Genomic DNA, 20735 nt, shown 5'->3' on the forward strand with positions numbered 1-20735 from the left:
TGAGGGAATAACTCTCGAGATTATCCTGATGTGAACATAGAGTTCGCTTTCTAAGCCTGCATTCACAGCACATTATTTATTAGCATCAATTAATTTTATAGTTATTCGTTTATTTTAAGGGAAAATAAAGAGAGAACAAGCTGACAACATAGAGACTTGTTAGCTCCTAAAAGTAGCTTCTAGAGTCTCCAGTTTCCTTCCGCCCCCCAACAGAAATCACTTGTGAGAGGAGACTGAGATTGAGTGACTTGAGATCCACCTTTCCTTGTGAGGCTAGAATTGTTTCTGGATCGATTAATGACTTGGTATTTAAAGTCCTTGGGAGGGGAAACTAAAAGTTAACAATAGTAAAAAGAAAGATGGGGACACTAATCCAAGCTCTGGATTAGAGATGCCCACGTCTTAGCCCTTAATGGGTTAACACAACTTGTATTTTAAAACAATGGTTCATTTGAATCACAGTGTCTCTGCTTAATAAATAGTTAGGCCTGCTTGGTGATGTTAGCAGTCCTGATGAGATGGGTATGGTCTTGGTTTGCTCCAGGAATAGAAAGACTCAATGATAAAAACAATACTGCAATCAGGCTAGTTCTCCTACAGTGTGGAAGGATTTGCTAAGAGTACTTGGAAAAACTGCGTTTTGTCTTATGACCAAATCGCAGTGACCTTAAAGCCTTTCCCACATCCATAAAAAAATCTGGAGCTGGTGTAGAAAACGCTGACTGCATCACTGGAGCAAAGTGGCCGAGGAAAAATGCTCTTCAAACTGGGAAATTGCCACTGAAAACAATTAAATGTACCTCCGCTCACACACCAAAATAAATATTATTGTAAGTGAAAAGCATTGTTTAGTTTAGGGAGTCAAAATGAAAGAAATGGAAATGATTCATATGGATTCAGTGCCAATTACTTGTGTTCTATAATTATAAGTGTTAACGATTGGTCACTAGTTCAAGGTCATGTGGTAATAATGTTTAACGGAAACCCACATGCTTTATGAAGGAGCAATACTTTTAATATCAGGCCAGAATTATTAGAAGGAAACACACACAAAAACTCAGCCAACATATCAGCTATATAATGTACAGTAAAATATTTTTAATTCAATAGTCAAAATACGTTTTTATAAAATAATGATCATTAAAATAAGGAAAGTACAATCTAGTGTGAAATATACAAATTAATTAGACTTAGAAATATATATATATATATATATATATATATATATATATATATATATATATATATATATATATATATAATCTAATAAAATGCACATTTTAGCTTTCATAACAATGAAAAACTGTGGGAGTGAATGCATGGCTTCCAAATAAACCTGATTACTAACCGTTAGTAATACATTTGAAATTGCTACTTGCTGACTTATATACTTATTCAGTATAGAAAGTCTATTTCTGAACACCACCATAAAACATATTTAGACCCTAAAGTATTGCATCTCATTAAATACAGAAGGATGTGAAAGAACTGATACAAATTGATATTTTCTGTATATGTTTAAATATCATGCATTCTGAATCTCATCCTGCTTACAAACACATGTATATACACATGAAATAATAAAAAGCAGTTTTATCCCCCAAGAACACAGCAGAAACATCTCCAGAGGCGTTTTTTCTCTGTTGCTCTGTACCTGCGAGGTGGAGCCCTGCCCCCGGTCTGGAGCGGCAGGCAGTCAGAGCAGCACAGCGACAGAGTTAAGTGCGTGCTGAACGGCGGTTTACCACAAAACACTCGTGATCAGCAAAGGATAAGTCAGATGCTACGGGTCACTTAAAAAAAAAAGAAGTTCTTGTTCTCATAATGTAAAAAAAAAACAAAAAAGAAAGAAAGAGAGAGAGAGACAGACAGAGGGAGAGATGCATCCGTGTTCTAACAAGGTTTAATTTAAACAGTGGTTCAGTGCACAGCTATATGAAACCAAACTCTTTTCTTCCCCATTTCATATCCCATTTTTAAATGCAGTGTTATAATGTACAAAGTAGTTTAAAAATAAAATAACTGCTAATGCATTGAACCAATATATAGTTTTGTGTTTTAAATCACGTTAGCATAATTTTTCAATTTCAAGCTTTAAAGGTTTATAGGCAAAAAACAGAACCTATAGTCTTCGCAGATCTGCCCTCCATTGCTCATTGTTTAGTTTACATGTACACCAAGAAAAAAAGGCATTTATCAATTAATAACAAGCTGCAACTAAATTCAATATAATGTAGTAAGTACAAAAAAGTACAATAGTGTAAGAGGCACAACCATCTTTCCAACAATGAACATCCAACATATTTCTCTTTCTCTGTCACAGAACCATGACTGATTTACTTCAATACTCATCGTTATTCTCATTTCTGGGAACTGGTTAGAGTGTTTAAGTGTGAAACAGGCCAGTGAAGTCTTCGGGTCCTCGGCACTGATTGAGAGACCACATCAAATCACAGACTCAGGCCGTCTGCACACATACCATGTGTTGTGATCAGAGGCAAGAGAGACTGTCGGCCATTGCTTACAGTTACCCGGTTTTGAATTAGGCACTAAGTACACCACAGCTTGCAAACGTCCAGTATCAAAATCTCATACCTGTTAACCAAACGACATGAGACTTTAGAGTGTTACAGTTCACAGTTGTGCCGTAACAGAGGAGCTCTGCAACATTTGACACCTCTGAATGAACAGGGTTTAAAAAATGACAGGTAAGAGAACACTCCCTCTTGTTTCCTGTTTCTCAGAACACCCGATAAACCTGTACCTATCCGAGATGGGTGTGTGCACACCAGATCTCTGCAAACCAGATAACCCTTTCACACTAGAATAGACGAGGCATGCCTTTCAGCCATACTCACTGCTCTACCACATTGTTCGCTCCACGTATATGTATACAGAGAAATCTGCCCTCCAAGTAAAGTCCATGTCAATTGTTACTTTAGGGGAAATATGCTGTTTAAGCTGCCAAGCTTGACAGTTATTAAACGAGAGACTATCTGGCTCAGACTCAACCTACAAACTCACAACTTATAAAAATGTGGACTTACTAGTTATTATCTTATTATCTCTTTTTAACTTTACCCTTTTTAATTTCGCACTTTGCATTTATTGAGCAGGCACAATCCACACGTGACAAACAATTCCAGGATCTGTTCGACGACATCTTGTTAAATGTGCTTTTGTAGATCTGTGGCATTTATTAACTATTATTACGTAGGGATATTGACAATTCAAAATTGGGAGGGTATAAGATAAATTATATTTGGTGATTCCTAATATTTAAAAAAAAAAAGTAATCTGACTGACTGTGCTGGAATATGAAAAAGAGTGACAAGCAAATACCATTGGATAAAATGTAATTATTTGCTCATTGAAATCAGGAGCCAGAGCACCAAAAACTTTCAGAAAGCTACGCTGAAGGAGCTTCTGTGACAAATACTGTCTTGTATGATATTTCCCCTGCTCGAGTCAATCCAATCCAATCCATTAAGCCACTCATCTTTGTCACTTTAATAGTGTTGTGGATAGAGTTTAATTAATGCTTCTAAACCAATAGGGCTCTGTAATGCTGCCAAAAGTGTAAATGAAAAACACAAGACCACACACTGCATTAACAAGCAAACAAATGCATAAATCGTCACACTGTGAAGGTTAGCAAAGACAGTCCCAGGACAACTGAACGGACTCTCCAACAGACTTTACATTGATATGCGACAAAGCCCCATTTAGATCTTTTCCTGTATGAAGTCTCTATTGATACATGACCTCTGATTCAACTATGCAACTAGAGTCTCTTAATGAGGTTGTAATTAATTAAGTCATTCACTTTTTCACTTTCTTTTCTGAGGCGTAGATATCCCCTAATTTGAGCAAAATGTGAATGTAAGAAGCCTTTATATTTAAAAATAAATAAATAATAATACAAAAACAGATTACACAGCTTAAGATCTATACTATGACTATGCAATTGATGACAATAATGGATGATGATAGTAGGCCAATAAAAGCGTCAACACGACTCCAGCTTGTTCCTTTTTATGTTTTGTCGAATCCTTATGAAACAATGATTTCGTGGCTGCTAGTGTTTTTTCTTTTTGTTTTTTTGTGATCCTTCAAAACCAGCACTAAGGATGGAGAGCAGGGCTGAAGGAGACCACACAAGAAGTCTCGTTTCTGATTGGATCTGTTCTCTGTGTGAACTCAGTCCAATGACTATTCTTTAAGAGCAGCTGACAGATTCTGTCCCCTCTTCATGAAGTCCAAAGTTATTATAGATTTACAACTTCGAATGGTGTCTTGAGCATGTGTATCATAAAGCAACAGAGGTTATTTAATCTACAATCTCCACAACAGTGCAGCTGCTGGTAAACCCAGTCGCAGTGGTGTCAAAGCCGTATGCTCATTATAATCTGCCACTACTTTCATCAGACTCCTTTCTGTTTCATCACATTTTCCTGGGTGAGATTTGCTAAGACTACACAGTCTAAAAATCTGCCTGATCATTTCCTATTTGACTCAAATCTGTCAAAATTTCTATATAAAAAAAAAAAAAAAAAAACTCACTTCAAACAACTTCTAATGAAAACGATGTCCTCATATCACTACCATCTTAACATAAGACAAACGAAAAAGCATTATTAAAGGAGGGGTGATTAATACAAGAAGTAGGTTTCAATAAAACTGCAGCAAACCATAAAGAACCTTGGTCCAGGTGGTGACAGCATTTTGGAGATTAATTTTGAACTTTTGAATTTCAAAGATGAGAACAATTATATACGAAAGGGAATAGCTACTATTTTTCTCACAGCAGAATGCAAATGCCGAAAGATGTGCTCTTTACTTCTTTAAATTCCCAATCCCCCCCCCCCAAAAAAAAAAAAGATTGTACCTTATGGACAAACTAAAAGTTAATATTGAATACATTAGTTCAGATATTTGAATCCTGAGGTTCAGATATTTCCATTACAGAAAACCTTTACATGATGCTGTATGAATTAAGACATTAATGCACTTTTATGACACTTAAAACAACGTTGGTAAAGTCCGTACCTGATAATTGTATTAATGAGGCTTTGTATCAGAGGCCGACTTGCTGTGGGAACAACAAACCCCTCAGTTGGGTTGAAAAGTTCAACTCAATTTATACACACACTGTAGTTGCACTGGTACTGACATGACAGAGGGGCAAAAGTGAAAGACGCCATGAGCCTGGGCAGTTTTCTGATTATTTAAATTGCATGGCCTTTAATAAAATGGCAGAACAGCGAGGGAAATGATGTGCATCGTTGGATGCTGAGAGTGTGGCTCACTTCTCTGTTTAATAGTTCCCTAACAGTTAACTTCCTCTATAAACACTCTCTTGAGCTGTTCAGTCATAGCTTCCCATTCTGTAGTCAGACGAAAAAATCAAAATGGAGTTTTATGATCTCTTCTCCTGTCACTCAGATAAAACTGCAGAACTCACTTCACTGTCACCATACTCTACACCCTACAAGGACCCAAAATTATCAGTATCTTTCAGCTTTCTACAGACAGCAACTGAGCTGTAGTACATTACCCCCATAACTATAGTTAGGTAAGTGTAGACGAGCATCATTTTGAAGAACAAGCTAAGCAGAGTTTATTAGTCATACAAGCACGACCACAAAACTGGTTTTAAGCATCGTATGGATTAGACCCCTGAGAAATACCGTTTGCGTTTCTCGCACTCATGGGCTTTGTCAGTATTAACAGGGTAATACTTTGATCAAGTTAACAATTCAAGTAAGTTCTGGTTCCTCGTATGTTCCAATGTTTGGTGCTACTCTTCCCCTATATGCAAGGTGGATATTTATCATGTTGTCATTTGGAAACAAAGAAAAAAAAACTGAAACTTTCCTATACTGGCAAGCCATATGTCTGTCAAAAGTAGAAACATAAGTTTATTTTACAAGGACCACTTTGTGGTATGGGATCAGTTCACCAGCTGTAGATGGCACGCAATATTGTGCAATTCATAAAGCTTTTAAATGCAAAACTTGTCCTTTGCTATGCGCCTTCACACAAAACAAAAGAATACTCCATTTCCCTTCCTGTCCATACACAAGTTTCTGACTGATGCTGTGGACAAACTGTGGTTAAGTCACTTTGGGGATTACAGACTTAGCAGATGCAAAGTCTTGCCTCACATGAAAAGAACAAAAACAATCATTCTTTCACTTTACAGACTATCTGATGGTAAAAAGAATATTTTTCACAGAAAAGTAGTGGCGGACAATATGAGGCCCCACTGCCCATCTACAGCATTAATCCATTTCGAGCTGAATCGAGGACAGAAGAGCAACCCTTTAGCAGAGAGAAAACCAAGTCCGTCTGTAGATGTATAGTTTCCAGTTCCAAATCAATATTGGTTTTGCTTGGCTCTCTCTGGGTATTGACTCTGTTGTGAGAGATGCATGCTGTTGAGGGTTCTGTTCATCTGCTGGAGAAGGTAAATCTACAACTGTTTCTGTTCCCTTCCTGGCACCGGCTTGCAGCTCGGTCCTTAGCAGCACGTCATTAACAAGATATGCCGTGTAAATTGCGCCGTCTCCTGGGGCCGTCACAGTCTTTTAAATATCAGCATTTTCTTTTGTGACTTCGGAGAGATTGTACAGTTGCCTCCTAATGCATTTGTACCCTGGATGTATTCTGATGATGGAAGAGTTTCCCATGATCCTCAGTCATGATGCTTGAGTTCAAATCACTTTTCTGATTGACGTGACTTTTTTAATTGATATTTACTTCCACGTGCAGTGAAAGCACAGCCATGTTTCACGTTACCTCAATCGTTTCCTGACCCTAACCTACCCACCCTTACTTTCATCGCTAAAATGTTTATTTCCGCTGTGAAAAATGCACTGTTCATTTTTAAAAACAACAGGTGTATGGCTGTAAAGGTATAAGATACCAAAAAAACCTGCAAACGTGTTTGAAGAAATGCAGTAATATCAACCACAAGAAGCTAAACTGTATGATTCATCACTTCCTTCCCTTAGCAGTACAGGAGCACAGCGTGGCAGTGTTGGTGTCGTTCACGTGTCCACCTTGCCAGTAACCACCTGGCCGGGAGTACCGACTGAACGCTACCACCTTGGTGACACGGGGAAGGACGGGGTTGAAGGGGGCTGCTATCTCAACCTCTAGTGCCATCTGCCAGTGACAATGCAAAAATGCAAATCAGATACCCACAATGCACGGCTGCAGCTCATTCTATTGGAATAGCCTACAAAAATAGGTCAGACGCATGGCAACACTCGCGTCTGCATCACATACAGCGGGCTTGTGCGGCGAGTAAGAAGGGATCAGGCTGAAGCTCTATTGTGTATGCAAAACAGTTTCAAAAAAGAGGAGGAATACAGTAGAAATGAACTTGGAACAATTTTAAATGAGGACTGGCAGCAACACAAAGGGTCTGCTCCTCCTGTCATTTAGCAATCGATCTTTTGCCAGTTGTAATTGGTATGGTGTCTGCAGTTTGCTGCTGAACAAAGGATGCAGTGAATTTCCTTTATCATAATTTTACTATTAATGAGCAACAGAGATGTATTAAAAAAATAAATACATTTAAAATAATATGTATTTTTTTATGGGGTAGATTATTCATCCATAACCAATTCTTTCTTATCAGTTACTAAAAAAAGATCAAAGACCACCAGCTGAAAATAAGCATAATAATGGAAATCAGGCAGCTGATGCAACATTGTAGCAAGGCTATTGCAAAACAGGCATCCGAGTTTCATTTATTGCTGTATGAATGTGACTTATATGAATTATGTATATTTCACAGCAATGCTTTCTTCTCTTGTGCACTTCTAATAATTACATATATTATTTTCTATTCATTACGGTGAACTGGGATTCATATTTACTAAATTCCTTTGACTTACTATTTTTTTAAGTGGTTGCATATACAGGGTTCCCACTCTAATTAGGAAATAATTTTCCAGGGCTTTTCAAGGACATTTTACATGACTCGTGTTTGGATATAAAGTGCCGCCCACCATTATAATGCCACCCTTATCTACCACTAGCATAGAAAACCATTGTTTTTATTCCCAAAACTATATTCCCTTGGTTGTTGACTGGCAGTATAATGAGGACTGACTGACTCCAACACACCAATCTGCACAAAATACAATAACTGAAACAATTTCACAATTATGATTTAAATCACTGCCTTTTACTGAAATATCAGAACTACAGTATAGGCCGACTCACAAGCAGAGGTGAGGACCCACTTCATTCACTAAGGCATTAAGAGGTCCACTGAGGTTTTCTGAAAAAAATAAAAAAATAAAACCTAAATCCTCTCATTTTGGCTAAGGTATCTTTTGTAAATTAAACGGAAACTAAAGATACATGTTTTTTAACCATTAAAATTACCACCTGCCAGTTCAAACATTCACACAGAATATCTCAAAAGCTCCCACATGCATAACTACATAATATTGTTTCCTTGTATAATCAGTCAATTTTCTAAAGTTTTACATTTGCTAGACAATAGAACAAGTACATTGAAAACTGACGTATTTAAACAAAGAACCATAATTCAATTGAAAAATAAAGATTGTTGTCAGCAAAATCTTGCAACTACAATATACATTTTAAAATATATGATTTATTCATACAGTCTATGTATGGAGGGGGGTGGGGGACACAATATATTATTTGCTTCCCGTAAATTCAAAGTGTGGGGGGAGCTGCCCCCTATGCCCTATGGGTCAGGCGTCTGGTTTGGACACACACATGCACTAAACCAGTGTTAGCAGGTCGTAGGTACTACTAAACGGAGCGGTATCCACCATGTCTAGAGGGAGGCACAGATGATCGGCAAAGTAGTGGCTTGATTTAATTTGCTCCATAGCTGAAACACAGCTGAAATACACAGCTGCCCAGTGCACAGGTTTTGTCGGTGGAAAAATAGAAGCTAAATGCAAAATCAGCATCCTTACGGCTCTAGCTAAAGCAACATCATCTACTGTACACACCCACCCGTTAGCTGGCTATTTGACATGAGCTGGCAAGCAAGAGAGCAAAATCGCTAGGTATAATTAAACACCTGAACAACGGATTGAAGAAAGCTTGCTAACACGAGTAGACTTATTCTGAAGTAGTGTCTCATTCATCCGTGACAAATATTTGTATTTACATAGTCGCTTACATCTCTCATGTCACACGTCTGCCCAAGTCGGGAAAGAAACTCAAAACTCGAGCACGACACTGGGAAAGAAGAGGCCACGGGGTGTGATCGTATGGGTGAAATGTTCTGATTGACACCACAGCCCACCATTCACAACAGCTCTCTGGGTGGAGGGTTTCAAAAAACAATTGAACTGCTGTGTAACTTTTGGCTTGTCATTGAACATAAATATGTTTTTGTATCCTAATTTCACCATTTTCTATGACCTTTCAAATATTTCCACGACAGATTTTCACATTTCCCATATGTTCTCCATGACTGGAAAAACAGTCAATGAATTTCAAGGTTTTCCAGGACTCATGGGGACCCTGCATATATTTAAATAATAATAATCATAATAACAATTGGCTTGTTATGAGTATATTATTTTCTGAAAAGGAAACAGACATTCACAGAATAAAGCAGTATTTCCTCAATTAGAATTGCCATAAACGAATATTTGTGTACGTGACTCATCACAATGCAATTTAATAATGTTAATTTCACTATCTGTGCCAGGCAGTACAATAGACCAAATAGGAGTGGAACTTCCTAACATGACCCAGCACTTCTGAATACGCCATCTACCTACACAGTTACATTTAAGTTAAATATATTAGATGTCGTATTATTATGAATTCATAAACAGCATATAGGCTATAAGATCTCGCAAGGAATAATGTGAGACTTTTTTCTGGACCCTTCCTCTATCAGAGTGAAGCCTTTCAACATAACACAATATTAGACAAAATTATGCAGAAAAAGCTATATTTGTAAATGATAACTTAATGGTTAAATCTATCAGAGCCTTTGTAACACAGTCGATGCTACACCTCTCATCAGTTATTAATATTTAAAATAGAAAAGCAATATCAGATGTATTGAATCAATGAAAAGTTCATTTATCTTCCTGTCCACTCAATTAAAAACATATTGATTTTCCCTGTCCCCGAAACAGGATTCAATTGAAAGCGGTGCGAAAGGCTCTGATAATTGTTTCTCCGGCTGCCTGTGCTCCACGCTGCCGCGCCGCACAAATTAAGGGGATGAAGTGAAATCATTTAATGCCCTTTTTATGGTATGGGAATGGAGCGCTATCAATTAAACATGAGGATCTTATCTTTGCTATAAAATCCCCGGCTGCCTCATGCCAGGCTCAATAGCGATGCTTAAATGTGCACAAGAGAATCCCATTAATGAGGCTTCATTCTGTTATAAACTAGAAGACATGGAACAGCAGACTGCAACCACCCCCCCAACCTCAAATTTGTTTTACATAAATAATATAGAATCCATTTCATTTTCATTGGGATTTTGTGATTGTGAATTAAAAGCTGATGAAAGCAAGTGCAATGACGGTGTCAACCTCAACTACATGCACTCTCATACCAGTTCATCGGCACACATCCTTCCACTCAGACAAGGTTGCATTTGCACGATTCAGCCATCAACATAGACCACACTTAACTGGGACCATCACAGTCATTCTGGTAGCACCTTAATTGAGTCACAGTCTTGCAAGTTGTGAAATAATGGTCAACAAAGCCTTTTTACAGCCTTGGATTTTAGATTCAGATGCGTTAAAGCTGAACGATGGAAAACACATTTTGAACATAATTTAAATATGGCCATTTTCCATGATATATGTACTGTTAGGTATGGACTGCTTAGGTGTGGTGTCTATAGCCCAACAGGAAGCGCTGCTGCTAACATTTGCCGGCTGGATACATGCGAGGCAACAGTGAATAGAGAGAATAACAGATGCACAAATTACCAACTGCTACATCATCTTGTTGGTTTCATACAATACAATCATTTGCATTTAATTGGATAAAGTGAGCCTATTAGCATAGGGTTGTTCAGATCCCTGAAAATGCACACCAGAATCTATGGTCGACTAAATATTATGCATAGAGTTGCATTTAGCAGGACATTGCAAAGAAAAGAAAATGTACATTCATTTGATGAATCATTTAAAACCTCTATAACCACTTCAAAATAGCTGACAGGTTATGTAGTTAGCATTAATTTAAATTCACTAGTGTGCTATTTTATCAGTGACTTTTTATTTGACCTCTTCCTGTTCTTGTTTTTGTATTTTTATTCATCACACCTTTGTGTCTTTCTGCGTTTTGTTGCTGTCCTACTCCCTATGACACTCAATACTCTCCCTCCAGTGACTACAACATTCAATACAGACCCAATTGCAGAAAAACAATAACAGAGGCCAATAACACTGCAGACATCAAAACAAATCAACAAACCTTAAGGCACAGACAAGAAAAAAACAGAAAGGCTTTTAACACTTCCTAGTGGAATATGAAATAATAAAATCCTTTTTTGTTCCATTTTCTTTAATTAAGACAATGGGTTCTATTTTAAGAACGCATGTGAAATGTTTCAAGAAATCTGTTTGTCATTTAATCAGCCATTTCTGAAAAATCAGCATTCTCTGGGCTTAGTGGCACAGACTGCTGATAATGCCAACACGCAAGCAGAGGGTATACCTAATGACTAACAGACGACTTCGGCAGAAACAAAGTCAAAACTTATTTTAAGAAATGAACATGGAAAATTTTGCATTTAATTAATATTAATACAAGTAATAACAGTTTCCATTACTGGGGGCTTTAATGTGGTCTGCTAACATGTTTTACATATTTAATGCAGAAAATCCTAATGTGTGCAACACCCGTGACACAGCTGCGCTGGAATCGGGACGCTAGCCCGTGGAAGACACTGCTGTTATTAGAGCAGGATTAGTAGGGTTCTCTCCAGACCAATGGCCAAACATTTTGTCACAGATTAAAGTCCAGATGCACTTACACTAAGCTGCACATATCAGTCATTTAAAAAAGCCTTTGCTATAGAATTACAGTACTATTCAATGTGTATAAGTGGACCTAGAATTGTAAATCTCATGGGAGCCATCGGTTCTTACTTACTTTTACCAGAGCCATGTGAAAAGCTCTCGATAAGGTCGGCGTCTTAATGCCAGAGGACAGAGGACTTATATTTGAACTACATAATGCAGTGCTATGGACCGATTGGGGAGATAGCGGTGGAGTTTCTATTATGGAAATCATTGTTATTTTTGTCACACGCAAATTTCCTTGCGCCTGTGGGATAAACAGTGGTTTATTTGTGCAAGATTTACATTTACTTATGTAAAGATTCGGTGTGGGAGTTAAGAAAGAGCATTGAAGCAAAGTACCACACTGCTGGGAGTGGTAGTGGGGGCGTTAAGTATTTTTTTTCCAAGACAATTAACTATTTGAAACAATAGGTCACTGGTTACAAAGAAACTGAAGCAGACCGTACACCTTTTGGAACATCTTAATCGATATGATCAGTTCTCAGATTCTGTGCGACAGTTTTGCATTTTCAAATGGAAGAGGCAGGTGTGTCTGGAAGTCTGTCTCAGAGAGCTGCAAATGTGGTTTGTGTTGTGTGGAGACGACCAAACACGTGGTGTGTGCCCATTTCAAAACCTATGACTTATCAAATATGATATCAAATATTATGGGATAAAGTCACGGCCAAATCTGGCAAAACTAAAGCTCTAGCAACACTTGTATACATTACTGTCTGAATGCGACAACTGGTTAAAACAAGAACAGAACAAACAAGTATTGATTCATCTCAATTGAGGTGTGGCAAAAGACTGCATAGTGCATCTGCATTTCCTTTTATTCTGCTACACCGGCCAAGTGTCAACTCAGCAGGTAAAACACACACACATCAGATAGAATGGTCGGCACCAAAAAAAGGAAACAAAAAACATCTTAATTTTGAATAAATCCCTTGTTTAATAAAAACATTTTCTCTTCACACTACATTTACAATTACATATTAACATTTGGGACTAAACCTATTGTTTGCTTACTGGTTGTTCTGGCAGTGGTTATTTGGGAAGTCTTGGTACAAACAGCAACTAAAATATATGTATGTACACGTACATTTACACACAGAAACATGCATTCACCCAGTGACTTTCTGGCTGTGGAAAGCACTCGTGTACATGGACAAGCAAGCAACAATCTTGAGGCACTTCTTAAAGACAGTTGGTGGAGTTTCTGAACAGGAAGCATCTGGAAGCAGAGGTAGTTGTAGAGTAAGTTATTAGTTATGATAGTTATTTATCACAACTAATAATTATAGTTATTTATATGCTTGCTGATACTTCCTGTTTCTCACATGTAGTGTCGCTCTGTGGCTTGGTGCATGAATGTGAGGCGTTTTTCAACAGAGACTGGATCTGAAAACCTCCAGGACTTTCAAAGCTGAGTCTATACAGCCATCGAAGGTGGAGTGTGTGAATCCATCCCCCCCACAAACGAGCAGAGGCCTGGAACTCAGGGTCATCTGACCTGGGCTACCAGTCACCGATTGTGTCACCTAAAACAATTATAATAAAGAAATAAAAAGCAAATTCAGATGTCAGGATTTCTGGACTGAAGTATTCCCCCAGCATTGCTTAATGATTATGTTAATAATGTGTAACTGCAGACCTATGAATGTTAATGGATGGATCTTACATTCAGTACCAACATTTAAAAGATCCCACCCCCGCCCCCCCGGTTAAACTTGTTGAAGTGAAAAATACATATTGGTACTAATAGTGATCACCGTTCTAATGATGTAATAATGTTCTAAAGTAATGATCTGGACTCTGGGATAGTTAGCAAATCTGTCAAATTTGCAGATGATACTAAAATAGGTGGCTCAGCAGATACAATCTGGGCAGCACAGGTTATTCAAAGAGACTTAGATAATATTCAGTTGTGGGCCGACACCTGGCAGATGAAATTCAATGTGGACAAGTGCAAGGTATTACATGCAGGTAACAAAAATGTCCACTATAATTACACTATGGGAGGAACAGAACTAGATGAAGTAACGCATGAGAAAGACCTAGGAGTCTATGTGGACTCCTCACTTTCTCCATCCAAACAATGTGGGGAAGCAATAAAAAAGGCAAACACAATGTTAGGGTATATTGTCAAAAGTGTAGAATTGAGAACAAGGGCAGTGATGTTCAGACTGTACAATGCACTAGTTACAGCTCATCTGGATACTGTGGACAGTTCTGGGCTCCACACTTCAAGAAAGATATCGCTGCTCTAGAGGCAGTTCAGAGGAGAGCAACCAGACTTATTCCAGGTCTGAAGGGAATGTCCTACTGAGAGACTGAGGAACTGAACCTTTTCACCCTGGAACAGAGGAGACTGCGTGGGGACTTGATTCAAGTCTTCAAAATCATGAAAGGCATCGATCACATGAACCCAGAGGAGCTTTTCCAGATCAGCAGGGACACACGCACCCGGGGACACAAATGGAAATTGGGCTTCAAGGCATTCAAGACAGAGAACAGGAGACACTTCTTCATGCAGGGAGTCGTCACAATCTGGAACAAACTCCCCACCGATGTGGATGAAGCTGGAAATTGGGGAGCATTTAAAAACAGACTGGATAGGATCCTTGGATCACATAGTTATTAATGGACACCAAAGTGGCACTATGTGTCGAATGGCCTCCTCTCGATTGTAAACTTTCTGATGTTGTTACATGTGGGAGCTCTTTAGGGCTGGGCAAATCATTATACTGTTACAGGTAAAAGAACAAGACATGGGATTCACTAGAAGAAAAAAAAAACAGCAGGAAAGCCACAATCATGCATTTGCAAAAATATAAGGACAACTTCAGTAAGCGGCCCAAGCCCTAGTTACAATACAGGATTTTGATTGGTTGCAATCAGGTCACACTGGGATCCACCCACCCAATAAACGAGCCAAAAAACATTGCGAATGAGTGCAATGCAATCCTGCAGGACAGAGAAATCATTTCAGTGGAAGAGCAAGCATGCAGAATTGCCTTTCCTGAACAGCAGTGTAATGGCAGATCACTTTCAAACACACATAACTGGAGTGTAAATTACCTTATATATATAAATTAATCATTTCCCATTATTCTATATTTACTGCACCAATTTCCTCTTTATTAAACAAACTAAAGTATTCTACTAAAAATAGTTTTCAATGCCCATTTGTTTGAAGAATGGTGATTAAAACAATTGATAAGTAATTCTCCTCCCTGCCCCCTCATTTTTGTTTCTGGTGAAATGTTTCCTGCATTTTCATACATTATACTCCTTTCAGTAACTTAAAATAGTATCTGACATAACTATCTGCAGTTACGATTAACTGTCTGCTGGGTCCCTAGATCAATACATGACTTACTGGTCTACAACACAACCACATATACAGTGTTATTATATAGTTAACACAAATTACATTAAAAAGACAATGCTATTTAAACATTATGTTGTTTTAATCATACACCCTTTCAAAATGCATTTATTCTGCTGGAATTATCCACCCCCTATACCCCATTGAGTGGCTTTTATTAGTGGACACAATCCAATAAAACTGTCAAAACTAAATTACTCTCCATTGATATCTAAGACTAGAGATACGGAGGGATCAAGGGAAGTGATGTAACAGCTAGAAAAAGCAGGTTTCAAGATGTTGAAAGGTAACAGGCCTGCCGTGTCAAAGTGTAACATACACACATCTCACAGTGAAAACATTAACATTGGAGACATTAAATTAACTCATAAATGGATCGAATGCAGAACAATGGAATTCAGAATCTTTTTGTCCAAAATAAATAAATATAAATCTCTCGTTTTGCCACACAGTATTGTGGCTGTTGAAGAAAGAAAAACAAAAGGACAAAGGTCACATACTTCAGAAATAATATTATTGTGTACTTTAATTGTGGTCTTGTAATTTGGCATTCTATATTTAAATTATTGAATCTGTCTAAACTCTAGTATTTCAGAAATACCTTGTTAATATTTGTATTGACTACAGTATATTGAGGAATCATAATCCATCTAAACTATTTCCTGTAATTTGTCAGTCTCAAAAAGTTCCAACAGCTATATATACACATACAAGAATATGAATTATACATATATACATCAACACTATATATACTAAGCATTAAAAAACAATTACAAAATAGCTTGTTTAACTCTTTTACAGATACCTCACGCAATTTGTCATATCAGCATTTGGAGGGGTTGATTTATATTAATAACATTTATGTTACAAACATGCGGTAAGCTGCAACAAAGTTTAACCAAAGTCATCAATCCCTAATATGAGTCGCCTGACCTTTCTGTTTAGACAAAATCTCAGTTGTCTAAATAGGAGGTCCGGTGAGCGCAGGACGCTCCGTAGCAAATGGCCGGGCTGTTTATATGAGAGCTGACTGATTCATATCGGCATGAACTCTAGGCTGTTCTACTGGCCGACCTCAAACATGCCACTAAAAAAGGCACATTTCACAGATGATGCAGTCTACCTTTAAAAGTTTCCAGGATATCTTTTTTTAATTGTTTCCTGGTACGTCCAGGATTTTCGTTAACGCACTATCACCATTTTCTGTGGAATAGGTGACAAAAATCACAATGGCCTGGGCCAAGTCCAGCTTTCATGTTATAAAACATGTTTTCATCTGCAGCTCACTTGATAGTTCAGAAACGTATTCTTGAGTCCAAACAGTGTAGTGTGTGCTGCTTTCTTAGGAATTGTTGGAAAAACTGACTTTGTTGTACTGTCACTAGCGTATATTTTGAAATTAAATTATGAAATCCGTACTTTTGTGGTAGCTTTAAGACCCATGATTTGACTGCAGAGAGTGACTTGGCTACGCCATAGTCTATGCAATGTCCAATATATAATTGCGCAGATCAGGCCAAATGCATGACTTGGGTTCTCGCCACTGCGATATTAAATAAGACTTGCAGCCAGCAGTTTACAGTGATGTTTAAAGCCCGAAGCACTAAGTTTAGTGCTGTAATGACTTCTTTAAATAAACACATTCCATGTTTGTGCGTGCCCCATTTCAACAGCATTAGCTGACTAAAGAGGTTTAAGATAAACATCAAGGTACATTTCAGTAGTGTAAGGAAATAGTACCCATTCCCTGAGGCTTTTAATAGGCATAGTTAAAGACTATCCGTTATCATTATTTCCCTGAAATTCTTTATTTTTATCTTTACATGGTAAGCGGCATGTAAATCAATTGATAAACATACCCGCTGAAATCAGGCCAAGTACAAATTGTTTGGATTGCTATAGTGGTTTGTTGATATTAAAAGGTACATAGTTATAGATCTCAACTTAATAATTTGGTGCTGCTAAGTATGCACTTAAAACAAGTACGATTAAAGGAAAAGTTTTCCAAATTTTAACATGGATCTAATCGGAGAATAACTGCTAACACACATGTAAATGTGTAGTGAAATAGTAAACCATTAGAGTAAAATGCATAATAAATCAATACCTTGGATTCAGATTAAAAAAATAAGTAATAATGAATCTTAAATGATGTATATTACATTTCTTTACCATTATTTATTATTGTACTGCAGCCATTGTATATCATTGTAAATTCAAAAGCATTCCATTCTGAACCACCTCAAGATGTGGTATAATACAAATATTAGTGGAGTCATAGAAGGTTAACTTCCAAACACTACAAAAACTACATTCAATTATCAAAGGATGTACACCTGATACTTAAGAAACAGTTGTTAGATCTACGGGGAATGTACGAATCAGTTATGGTGTACATGGAGTTGTTCTCTAGTTCCCTTGGCTTACTGAAGCTCCACCTCCCCCCCACAGCCCTGTCGTCGCGGGGGCAGTGCCCTCTGACCTCATCTCTTACACCATCGCCTCTTTGACTCGTCACCGCACATCAGCACCGCACTGTTCCCCCTCGAACGCCTTGCGCAACGGATGTCAGTTTCGCTTTCCTTGCCTCTGTTGTGAAAACCAGATTTCTTTTTTTTTTTTTTTCTCTCGAAATTGCTTTGATCTCAGACCTTTATTATGAAACAATATGGAGGTTTACTGAAACTCTCCTTGTGTCCAGGACTGGAAAGAAGTATAAAACTATTTGATGATTCAAACCTGTTGCTAAAAAACTAAGTATAAAGTAACCACATTTTGAATTATAACAGCTGCTAAACACACACCAAAATGCCCAGCACACAGCAATGCCCTCCTCTTACACTCATGTTTCTAATTGTGCATTTCAGCAGATTCCAAAAGAAAGCACATTAATGCAAGCTGTAAATTACTGGTTCCGGTATTAAGCATGAACATTTACTAACATTGATTTCACTGTTTCTCTATTGAGTATTGAAAAAAATATATTTATGGTGATGAGAATAAAGGCTATATTGCTCTTTTATCATGCCATAATGTCATAACACTGTTAAAAAAATAAATAATAATAATAATTCAGAGATAATCAATAATGATAATTCTGGACTGTGTTGTCAGATAATTAAAAGCCATTTGAATTTGTCATTTGAATTAAGCAGTTCCCTTTGTTTACCCACGGACACCTTAAAAGCTCTATTTGTACCTCTATAAAGCTTCTATTTCCATTTTAAAAAGAGTTGCTTCATTCACCTGTTGTGTGTTATACAGAAGAACTGCAAGGGGCTGTGTATGTCTGATCATCACGGGCTCAAAGTTGGACAACATCCTCAGGAGCAATTGCTTCTTAGAATTCAAAATTTGGAAGTCTACTAAAAATGTAGTTGCCAAAATGTTTTCTTTGCTATAAGTACAGGTAATAATATTTTTTTTTTCCGTTAACAGAAAGTGGTACAATTAATTTACTAGTCATATCAAATGTATGATGTGAAATGTGAACACAGCTATTTTTTCTGTTAATGGATTACGCCTTTTCCCGGGCTGAGAAAATGAACTGAAAATCATCAGTATCTGCATGCGTCATGCATGCAACTTTGTTTTCTCAGTTCATTAACTCATTTAAAAAAAATTGTCACATTTTCGCACCTTGGTGATGACCAGTGATGTCACGCCCCCTGCAGGGCTCTGATTTGCAAGGAAAGAGAAACTGATCAGTTATGAGTTGTTTTTTTTTTAATACCAGGCTGGTAGATCACTAGGAAATAATAGAACACATCAGTGAGCAGCTCACTCGCTTAACGTATTTTTAAAGTAGTTCCAGTACTTTTTTTTTTTTTTTTTCAAGGCAAAACCATTATATTAACTTTCCCTCACAGTCGCTGGTGATGAACACAAATAAAGTTATGTTGACAGAGAAAACATGGTCACTCATGGAGACACACACAGCTCGCAAGTCTGAGTCCTGATAAGGAAGCCTAAGTCCATGCTCTCCAGCACCAAGTGGCACATTTTCATTCCCAGGTGTTTGTTGTCCTATAACCTGGCATGAAAGCACAGTATGGAAACTCGTATCATAGATCTCTCATTGAGGCATCAGCAAGGAAAGCCAAAGTCAGAGAGTGTTCATAGGAAAAAAAAATATTCCTCAGCACAGGACTATGCAGGCATGGCAAACTTGGCATGACAACATGGTTATCTTATGTAAGATTTGAATCCTTATGTATTTCTTTCTTTGTTTCTGTCCCATGTCCATTTTCTAACATATGTAGGGATCTGTCCTGCAGCATTCAGCATTTAATTAACTACATGTATACATTTGTGAGATATTATGAACAAAGACTCATTAAAGGACAGGAAGAAGGCACAATAACCCTTTTGTCTTGCTGCGACTGGAAACTGTGCATCACAGGAACTAGACATTAGTACTAATTGTTTTAAGTTACTTAGGCTGTGCTATAGGAATCAATAGAAATCAATGAAACTGAAGTTTATTCCTGGATTTCTGGGACTGATTGAAGTTAAAGTCTACCGTTTAAAACGAAATGGGTTACACAGCTCATTTCACTGTGAGGAAGGATTTACTGAGAGAGAAAACACTCTCACCGTTGCCGCTTGGCTCCGACGGCGGTTCTGAAAGCAATGTTCCATGTCTGGATTGTTAATTACCTGTGAATATCTCCATTTCTGGCATTTCGTGCTCAGGGGCTTAGGCAATCCTGGCAGAACCTGCTGCAGTTCTTTAAGAATCAATGGCTCCACCTCCTCAATTGTCTTGTCCAAATGCTGGACTCCAAAGGGCACGCTGGTGTGGACAGCCAGGGAAGGCCCACTGCCCGCAGACTCTACAGGGAAAACAATAGGAATATTATGCAGAAACGTACAACTCACTGAGGGCACTCGACTAGTACAAAAGAGGAGGCGGGGGAAACACCATGAAACAATACTAATAAAAAGAATATGACACAGAAATGGAGCATAATTATGATGATTGAATCACCTCACACCTTCACAAGTCATGTGCACACCATCCCCTTCATTAAAAACATCTGTCAATTAGAAGTAGTAAAATATAAATTTGCATTACTCCTGCACAAAACGCTCATACGCAAGACTTGTAGACTGAGGTAGATATGAATCTTTAGCATCTTAAATCGTGAATCCTTTCAGAGAACGTTTCGACAAGGCTTGACATGTTTTCTGCTTCTGAAAACATGGTGATAAGGATGAGAGCAATAGTCTGATGTTTATTACTGTAACACATCCAGTATAATTTGTTATGCAAATATTTTAGTCTC

General features: G+C 37.8%; 1 protein-coding gene across 3 annotated transcripts in view; it reads right to left on the reverse strand.

Moving 5' to 3' along the window:
- Positions 1 to 12984: 12984 nt before the first annotated feature.
- Positions 12985 to 20735, reverse strand: part of rnls (renalase, FAD-dependent amine oxidase) — a 39854-nt gene continuing 32103 nt past the window's right edge. For all 3 annotated transcript variants that reach the window (XM_066693832.1, XM_066693831.1, XM_066693830.1), the window contains 2 exons: positions 20107 to 20282; positions 12985 to 13597 (listed from right to left, as the gene is read on the reverse strand). In XM_066693832.1, coding sequence (XP_066549929.1) covers positions 13442 to 13597; positions 20107 to 20282 — 332 coding nt within the window. In that variant the 3' untranslated portion in view covers positions 12985 to 13441. The remainder of the gene's footprint in view (positions 13598 to 20106; positions 20283 to 20735) is intronic.

This window comes from Amia ocellicauda, chromosome 20 (genome assembly GCF_036373705.1).
Source record: "Amia ocellicauda isolate fAmiCal2 chromosome 20, fAmiCal2.hap1, whole genome shotgun sequence".
NCBI lineage: Eukaryota > Metazoa > Chordata > Actinopteri > Amiiformes > Amiidae > Amia > Amia ocellicauda.